Source organism: Mobula birostris, chromosome 3 (genome assembly GCF_030028105.1).
Source record: "Mobula birostris isolate sMobBir1 chromosome 3, sMobBir1.hap1, whole genome shotgun sequence".
Lineage (NCBI taxonomy): Eukaryota > Metazoa > Chordata > Chondrichthyes > Myliobatiformes > Myliobatidae > Mobula > Mobula birostris.
Window position 1 is genome coordinate 54,162,526 of NC_092372.1, and position 10,016 is coordinate 54,172,541.

Consider the following 10,016-nt stretch of genomic DNA (forward strand, 5'->3'; position numbering starts at 1 on the left):
CATGCAAGAACTGACTGTCCCACATTAGCATTCAAGTGCTTGAACTGTCTGTTCTCTACCTCACGCTGTACATTTGGTTTGAGAAGATCCATGCAGGACCTCAGGTTCCTGTTCAGAAACATTATCACTGGAGTCTTGTTAGTGGTTGCATGTGCTGCATTACGAAAGGCAAGGAGGAAGCTGTCTATCTTGTGTTGTAGTGGTCGATTTTCGCTGTCCCTTGCCTTGAGGGCTTTCTTGAATGTCTGTACAAATTTTTCTGCCAAGCCATTTGTGGATGGATGGTAAGAAGCCAATGTAAAGTGCTTGATTCCATTGTTCTTCACAAAACTTTGGAATTCTTCAGAGACAAATTGTCATCCATTGTCTGTGCAGATTTGTTCTGGTATGCCATTCCTGGCGAACATGGTCCTCAGCACTGTAATGGGCTTTTCCAAAGTGGTTGTCTTCATTTTGATGACCTCTGGCCATTTGGAATGTGCATCAATGGTGATTAAAAAGATAGAGTCCATGAATGGTCCAGCAAAGTCGATGTTCACTCGCTGCCATGGTGATGAGGGCCACTCCCACAGATGGAGAGGGGTTTATGGTGGTGTGTTCTGGATCTTTTGACATCCAGAGCAGTTCTTGGTCATGTCCTCAATTTGTTTATCGATTCCTGGCCACCACACATAGGCACGGGCAAGACCTTTCATCTTCATGGTACCCAGGTGTCCCTCGTGCAGTTCCTCCAGCAGTCTGGTGCGTAACTTGGGAGGAATCACAACTCATGAACCACACATTAGTGTTCTCCAACACACTGACAACTGCTCCTTCCTCGCTGTGAAGGCTGGAAACTGTGTGTTACCCTGTGCTGGCCATCCCTTTGCCTTGATGTCATACACTTTTGACAACATAGGGTCATTGCGTGTTTCCCTTTCAATGAGGCTGTTTGCTACTGGTAATTGTTCAACTATTGTTGTGTGAAAGATCTCTGCTGAACCATTTGCATAGTTATCTCGGAACTGGGCAGAGGTAAACGTGACAAACCATCTGCGTTGCTGTGTTGCTTGGTCCCCTTGTGTTCGATGTCATACCTGTTACCTCCTAAGAAAAGGGACTATTGTTATAGCCTTTGTGCTATCATCCTTTGCTGACACATTCAGTGCCTTGATGGTGTGCCAATCCAACTGGATTTTCCTGAGCCATTCACGTCCCAGCAACGGTGGTCCTCCATTTTTCAGTACATGGAGGTTCAGTTGCTGTGTTTTACCTCCATGGGTCACTGTCACTTTAAATTAGCCTTCAGGATGCACCTTCTGTTCTGAGCAAGTCTTTAGCAGTAGTTTAGTTCGTTTCAGAGGTATGTGTGAAAACAGTTGTTTGTAGTCGCGTACAGATATCACTGTTAAGGCTGAGCCTAGGTCCAACTCCATTTTCAGTCTCACACCTGCCACTTGTGGAGTGATCCATATTACTCTTCGATCATCTGTCTCTTCCACGCTGTGAAGTGGCAGACAACACAATTCACTTTTGTCTGAGTTATTTTCATCAGAATTGCTTTCTTTCATTTTGTGCACATTGTTGTATTTTCCTTTCACGGGTTTCTTGTTTCTCTGTATTTTGCCCTTTTCCTGCTGTTTACTAGCTTTGCATACTCTGCCAGTGTGGCCCTGTTTGCCACAGTTTCGGCATTCTTTATCTTTAAACCAAAACCATCAGGGTCATGCGACCTGTTCCCACAACGGTAACATTTCTTTCCTTCATTTCTGCGCAGTAACATTTTATTCGTAGCATATTCCAGAGATTTTTGTTGCATCTCTGAAGCACCTCGTGTGGATATTTCTAATGAGATTGAGATGTTTAGCGCTTTCTCGAATGTAAGGTCTTTTTCACACAGGAGTTTCTTCTATGTGGTTTCACAGTGCATGCCACACACTAACCTATCCCTCAATGCGTCTGATAAACCAGCTCCAGATTGACAACGTTCTGATAATTTGTGCAATTCAGCACAATATTCAGAAACGCTTTCATTTTTGCTCTAAACCCCGGCCCTGGGGTTCAGCACCGTCTGTGGTCTCGCCTGGATGCGCCGCGGCTCCGACTGTGTCTTTCTTGTCTCCCGACATTCCCGACTCTGGCTGAACTCCCACTTCTTTTCAGACTCACGGCCTCACTCTGCCTCTTCTGAGTGCCGTTATCAATTAAAACACGGCATTCTGATATGATGCAGGTTCATTAACCTCATCGCCAATTTGTTGTGTATGTGACCATTTACACAACAATATCATTAATAAAAGTGCTAGAGACTGGAGTTAAGTTAACAGGGGCTTTTACTTACGGAATCCGAACTGAACGCACATACAGATCAATACACGCCTAATAGCACATGCTCAATGTGTTCCTCCGACATAAAATAGTCTCATGTTATACAGTAGGCTATATGGTACAGTGGGAGTTGATGACTTTCGATTTCACCTTTTTTGGCACAGAAAAGGTGATACCTGAGCTCAGTGACCTTTGTGGTTGATGCTTTTGGGGCATACAGGAGACATGTAAATGCCTCCAGTTTGTCCATCAGTTCTGGGGAGAGGTCCCATTCCTGACCCAACTCTAAGAATGTGTCCTGAGTTTCCCTGTTACTGGTCAGAAGTTTTAGGGCACTTGTCTTCCCTTTGCCTGCAAAAGTGCTTACAGTGTCACATCCTGCATATGCGTGCAACCCAATGAGAGCCTTACAAACCTCTATGCCAACAGTGGCAGCAACCTTCCTGATGTCTACAAGTCTTGTACGGGTTCTAGTGCCACACTTCTGGAACAACGGGGCCTCAATCTTGTCACAAAATGCTAAAGACATGATAAAGACATCTGTGTTTTCTGAGCAGATCACTACTGATTGGTATCCCACTCTTGTGGCATGGGCAGCATGGAGAAGTAGGCTGACACCTCCTCACTGTCTTGAGATGTGATTCTGAAACATTTGTTATTCACAGTTGCAAACAGAATCTTCTCCTGTAGCTTTGCTCTGTTCTCCGCCTTCCTCCATTCATGGACTATGAAGCTAATGAGACTATAAAGCTACCACCACTACAATGTTATCACATATTTTCTAGCACCTTGCCAAAAATCACTATCAGAATTATTCCCCCCAGATGGTACCGGTGGCCCAAATTTGGGGTCCTGGTTCATGGACTATTGGGCAAGAAAGAGTCAAAAGCAATTGATTTGACATAATTCCGTCTTTTGCATTGATGGCTATTGATGACAATGAAGACACTGATCTCAGACTTCAAAGTAAAATAATATCATCTCACCAAGTTTCCAGAAGTTCAGGAGCCCCTTTAACTCTGATTCACAGAAAGGAAAGCAATTGATATGTGACCCATTCTCAAATCTAGACATGAACACCTCACAGATGCTAACTGCTTAAATTGTCAAGTGTCAAGGACTTGAACTTACAATTTATAGACCAAACTTTACCTGCTTCATTAAGTCAATAAACAATACCCAGAACTCATCAAAGCTGCAGTCAAAACTTTCTGCCGCGCACTCCACTTACCTTGGTGAATACTGAATTTTCAGCAAAGGCACTAACTAAAACCAAGTGCCAAAACAGGTTCTTTCTTTGGAAAGATGCGAGTACCCTTGCCTAACAATCATGCATTAAACAGTAAGCTTGCACTGACACAGCAACAACAGAAATCCCACCAGGATATAGTAAATGAATTGTTTTTAAAAACTAAATCATTTAATTTGTACATGTAGAACAATAGTGTGAAGGCTTGCTCTTGTTATCAGACCTTCCATTATGCTCTTGTATAAATTATACAATTGCACCTGAAGTTTACTTTGGGAATAGAAAATGTGTAGAAAGTAAAGCACTCTCCCTCAAATCAAGAATGGAGACAGGGCTTACATTTTAAAATAACGAACATGATCACTTCTTGGCAAAGTTTTCTTTCAAAGTGTTTATTTTTCTTGTTTTCTGTACCAAATAGAGTTACTTACTGAAATCCCATTGTGTGCACTTACATTTCATTGTAAACTCACAATAATGTAAAATAATGTCAAGATCTTAAAAGAGGTCTACATCAGTACAGTGGATTCTGATTAATTGGGCCATTGGTTAATCAGGGGAGCCACTTATTTGGGACAACTCTTAAAGAACTATAATTAAATCAAGAAAATAGCCAAGATTCCCTTCATTTACTTTGGACAGTATGCTGTGTAATTGGAGCAAGACACTGTTGCCGAATAGCTCCTAACTAATATCAGTCACATATACTTGTTTGGCCGTTAAACACCACACCATGCTTAAAGCAATCAGTTTTGAAATATCCTCAGTTATGCGTATTTATGTTCAAAAAGCAAAGATTTTTACCACTGATAGTTGGTGAGAAATGAGCAATGACAATTTGGACTTGTTTTGCTCACAGCAGTTTCAAACATTCAAGATTGGAAATGTTGGAAAAGGCTGGGCACGAAAATGAAACAATTTCACTAATTCAACAAGTTAGAAATTACAACAAAATTTGTTGGTATCCAAAATCATCTTGAATATTGCAAAAAAAATTAAGATTTGTAGGATACAATAGTTTAAAGCATTGTATAAAGGCAGTCCATTATTTGCACTAGGTGTCTGTGCTGGTTTTGTTCATCTACAGTCAAAAGGACGCAGTAGATGAATTCCTACATTGATAAATGTTAAGAAATATTACAGTTCTATAGATGGTACTGTGAAGTGAGTGACTACTTAGTGGTGGTTAACAAAACAAGGATACAACTAAATACTTTTATCAATAACACTTTTTCTGTAGAAGTATTACGGTAAACAATCACCGCAAACAAATGCGAGATTGAGGCGTACTTGAGGCAAGCAGAGTGGAGGAGAGGTATATTCGAAGCCCATCTACCTAAACCGAGGGCGAGGTTTGATCGATCTGAATGCCAGGATGATCTGAAAAGGTTGGGATAAGCTGAAATGGGGCAGCATGGTCCTGGCCCAGAGCATATCGATACAGTAGGGCCCCCAAGTCTTACAGTGAGGAACAACTTGATGTTTGGACGATTTAAACAGGCCAGATGGCTTGCAAAGGCAGGGTGTTGAGAAGAGAGGCGAGGGTTGGGTCGGTTTTGCATGCAGCTCAGTGACGTTTATTCCACTCTCTGCTAGGGTAAGGTTGAGGCTGTGGCCTGCTCTGGGCTCTGCAATGCTTATTCTGCTATACGCTGATCTGAGGCTAAGGCTGTGGCCTGCTTTGTGTCTGAGGACTCATTTTTGTTCTAAATGCTATGTACTGTTTACTCAATCTGGTTTCCCCCCCTCTCTGTACATTGAAGGTTTATCGGTATTTTTTTTTAAAAAGGCTCTTTTCAGTTTTGTTTTGTGGCTGCCTGTAAAGAGACAAATTTCAAGGTTCTATTATGTACATACTTTGGTAATAAATTGCACTTTGAACTGTAGTGGTATTGGCAGTGTTCTTATTTGTAGAGTATTTAATTCAAATATATAAATTGTTACTCAGTTAAACTGTGGTTTGTCTTTTTTTTTAATACATTTTAAAAATTTCCATGAAAGTTCAGCTAAATGGGCCAAAATATACTGGCCCCAATGTGTCCCAGTTAACCAGAATCCATTGTACTTTGTTGGTACTGTGACAAAAAGCTTCAGAAACACTGTCTTGAGGTTCTAATACTGTATTATTACCATCCTTCTATTAATTTCCACAAACATGAAAAATCTACTGGCAAAATAGTGTTTTGCACAGAATACTCCAGCCCGCAACAAAAATGTTCGCAAATTTAAACTGGTTCAAAACATCCTAGTTTGAACATAAATAAAACTTATGAGATAAAGTTAACTGAACAGAACAAGTAATTTTGGGGAGACAAGTGGGTGGGTTTTGGGAACAGAGGGGTAATTGAGGGATATAGACGGAATGGATAGGTCTATTGTATTAATTAGCAATACAAATGATTTGCACACATTAAGGTCCCACAGGCACAATATGAGAAAGCCCACTAATCTTTTTCGGTAATACCCAGAACACAAGGGATAGCTCCCTCAGCACTCTCAAAACCTACCCAAGGCCACAGATCTTTTCTTCAGAACATGGCACTTGTGTTACCACTTTCCAAACCAACCTATCCTTTAATGCCTCTACAGCCCCTAATAATTGAGCAGCTTAACATACACAAAATACTGGAGAAACTCAAGTCAGGCGGCATCTACAGAGAGCATAGATTTCCACCCACGACCCTTCGTCAGGACAGGAGTTCACTTGGGACTTACCACTATCTTTAGATGATATTATTCGACTGTTATTTTATTGTTTCCAATAATGACTCATGGAATCTGACAAGTAAATAAGTAGGTACGCATGCAAACCCAGCAAGACATGTTTACTCTCATTTCTATCTTTTCAAAGCAACATTGCTTTCTTAATAATGACACAAACCAGCATGAGACCTGGTAGTACTAACCATGATACTGCTGAACAGCACATGCACCTCGGATGAAGTTGAGTCCTGTAAAAATTTTTTGTAGGTTTCATGAGATCACTACCTCATTTTTTTCCCAAATCTCCTCTACCTGTTTTCACCAAGAAAGTGAAGGAGTAGATAACTGAAACACAAGGTACATCCAAAACTGGTAACATGGAGGTATGAGAAAGGTTGGCTGAATTTAAGTCGATTAATGTCTGAATGGGAAGCATCCAAGGATTTTGATGGAATTAGGAGGAAAATGCCGGTGACAGATGACTGGAGAGTAGCAAATGTTACTTTCTCAAATAATTTAACCTCAGTGGAAGGAAAGATTTTTGAAACGCTGATCATGAAGGATTAATAATCACCTAGAGGAAGCTTCTTTTCATTCTCGTTATTCAATTCTGCCTAGCATTGTACCAATAGCAAATATGAAAATAAGATATTTCATCCCCTTGGCCAAATCGTTGATATAGATTTTTAATTATTGTCTTAAGTAAACACTAATTGCTATGGGCATTCCACTTATCACAGCCTGCCAACATGCGAAAACACCGGCGTATCTTTGTTTTCTGACTGTTACCCAAGTCTCTGTAAAGCTACTTAATTCAGCCTGTACTTCAGTTTCTCTGGTGCTAAAGCCCACAATAATGCCTGGTTACCTTTTAACCTGACGATTCCAAGAGACACCTAGCTAATCTCCCTTGATCTCCACAAACTTGAGGTCCCTCAGAGTACTAGTGAAATTGAAACATAACAGGCCCTTGTGGTTAATTGCCTCCAGTTAAGTAATAATTGGATTTTTATGCCTACACTCCAGGTTTTCAAATCCACCCTTCCAAGTTCTATTATCTGTCCCCATCCTTTAATTTTCCAAGTCATCCATGATATCTTCAATAACCTGTGTCTAACTTTTCGTCTTCAAGCAGCTCGAACTTCAAAGCAGCACATACAACATGTTGGAGGAACTCAGCAGACCAGGCAGCATCCATAGAAAAGAATAAACAACACTCACAACACGCTGGAGGAACTCAGCAGGTCGGGCAGCATCCATGGAAAAGATGGGTCGACGTTTCGGGCTGGAACCCTTCGTCAGGACTGTAGGGGGAAGGGGCAGAGGACCTATAAAGAAGGTGGGGGGAGGGTGGGAAGAAGAAGGCTGGTAGGTTCCAGGTGAAAAACCAGTAAAGGGAAAGATGAAGGGATGGGGGAAGGGAGGCAGGGAGATGATAGGCAGGAAAGGTGAAGAAAGAATAGGGGAAAACACAATGGGTAGTGGAAGGAGGCAGAACCAAGAGGGAGGTGGTAGGCAACTGGGGGAGGGGGCAGAGTGACATAGGGATAGGGGAAGGGAGGGGGAGGGAATTACCAGAAGTTGGAGAATTCTATGTTCATACTTGGAAGGGTGGATTTGAAAACCTGGTGTGTAGGCATAAAAATCCAGTTATTACTTAACTGGAGGCAATTAACCACAAGGGCCCGTTATGTTTCAATTTCACTCGTACTCTGAGGGACCTCAAGTATGTGGAGATCAAGGGAGATTAGCTCGGTGTGTCTTGGTATGAACATAGAATTCTCCAACTTCTGGTAATTCCCTCCCCCTCCCTTCCCCTATGTCACTCTGCCCCCTCCCCCAACTGCCTACCACCTCCCTCTTGGTTCTGCCTCCTTCTACTACCCATGTGTTTTCCCCTATTCTTTCTTCACCTTTCCTGCCTATCACCTCCCTGCCTCCCTTCCCCCACCCTTTTATCTTTCCCCTTACTGGTTTTTCACCTGGAACCTACCAGCCTTCTCCTTCCCACCCTCCCCCCACCTTCTTTATAGGGCCTCTGCCCCTTCCCCCTACAGTCCTGACGAAGGGTTCTGGCCTGAAACGTCGACCGATCTTTTCAACAGATGCTGCCCGACCTGCTGAGTTCCTCCAGCGTGTTGTGAGTGTTGCTTTGACCCCAGCATCTGCAGATTATTTTGTGAAAAGAATAAACAGTCTTGATGAAGGGTCTTGGCCTGAAACAACAACTGTTCACTCTTTTCCATAGATGCTGCCTGGCCTGCTGAGTTCCTCCAACATGTTGTATGTGTTGTTTTGATTTCCAGCATCTGCAGATTTTCTTGTGTTTGGAGCTTGATTTTCAGTTGCAAAGTTCCAGTGTTTTGAATAACAGAAACATATTGCTGGAGGAAATCAGCAGGTCAGGCACTCTCTAGAGGTTTTACCTGACTTGCTAAGTTCCTCTAGCATTTGGTGTGCCCTACTCTGAATCTGTATAATTTTGTTTTGAATTATCTTTTTGATATTCCTCATATAACATCTACGTTTTCGTCATCTGTTCTAATATTTACATCAGTCTTATGAACACTTGAATTTTAGTCTATTATAAACCAAGTCCACCTGTACATACACAGGTATACCTCATTGTATATAGTTCACGATTATTTGTACCATTGTTTGCTTTTTGATTCTGTACAGCGAGAGCTCAGGGAAACCGGCATCAAATTCCCTGTATGTGTCCACATACTTGGCGATAATAAAGGATTCTGATTCTGATCTGACGCTTGGGATCAACTTTTTTAAAAACCTGATAACACTCCTGTAAAATTTATTGTTAAGATTTTACTTAGTTAAATTAGAGGCGTTGTATAAACACACGCTGCTGCTAGATCAGCTTAAAATGGTGCATCCTTAGACTAAGGGTGGGAGGGAGTCTGAAACAAATAGTGCAGCATCCCACAGGCATTTGTCACTACACATAAAGAACCACCTTCTGAAGACAGATTAAATAAGTGATATTATAAATTAGTGACACCAATATTACTAATATTTTTGTTTGCAGTGCGTGATGAGAAATGTCAGCCCGGGTGCTCAAAGCAGTCATTCGCCCTCTCAATCTGCGACCACGAAGCCACGGAAACCCGGTCTCCGGCCCCGCACACACCGCTCCAGCTCCTACCTTGGCTTTTACAGCCGGTATTCGCACACCCCCGTGGGGAAGAGCCCATCTCCTGCTGCTCTCAGCCTCCGACTCCGTGTCGTAGTAGCACCAGGAGGCGGCGGCAGCTGCCGCACCGCACACCGCCGCCACGCACAGCCCGCGGCTTCCACCCGGTCCCGGTCGCCATGCAGCCGAGCTCGCCCCTCTGTTCGAGGCAGGCTTGCTCAAAGCGGCCGTTCGCCAGCGCCCGGGGTACAATCGCTGCAGCGAAAGGAATCTCCGCATCGCGGCCATTTGCTGCGTCTCGTTGGCAACCGGCAACCAGCGGAGCAGCACCGGCAACTCTCGCGAGAACGGTGCGGACCGGTCCGCCCGACGTGTGCGATCTGGGCGCTGTTGCCGAAGTTCACCGGCAGCTCGCACTGACTGGAGGTGAAAAGGCACGCGTGAACCAGGTGTGTCCTCGTATGCATCGATCACAAGATCGTTTGAAGCATTCAGTGCATAAGCCCCGAACAGACGTCTCTGGCTCCGCGGACCGTTAGGCACTGCGGTGGTTTTTAAAGACTGTCCTGTCGAGAACGGACGAGGAGCAAGTCCGATTGAAATAAGTGT

The 10,016-nt window shown here is 43.1% G+C and overlaps 1 protein-coding gene across 4 annotated transcripts in view; it reads right to left on the reverse strand.

The window, feature by feature from the left end:
- micu3a (mitochondrial calcium uptake family, member 3a) overlaps positions 1-9,751 on the reverse strand; it is a 178,723-nt gene extending 168,972 nt beyond the window's left edge. For 2 of the 4 annotated variants that reach the window (XR_011885347.1, XM_072252655.1), the window contains exon 1: positions 9,420-9,749. Coding sequence is in view for 3 of the 4 variants with exons in the window: in XM_072252655.1 (XP_072108756.1) it covers positions 9,420-9,695 (276 nt within the window). In the remaining variant the exon portion in view is untranslated. Of the gene's footprint in view, positions 1-9,419 lie in introns of all 4 variants that reach the window. The other 2 variants (XM_072252656.1, XM_072252654.1) reach the window with 2 other exon arrangements.
- Between the last annotated feature and the right edge of the window lie 265 nt (positions 9,752-10,016).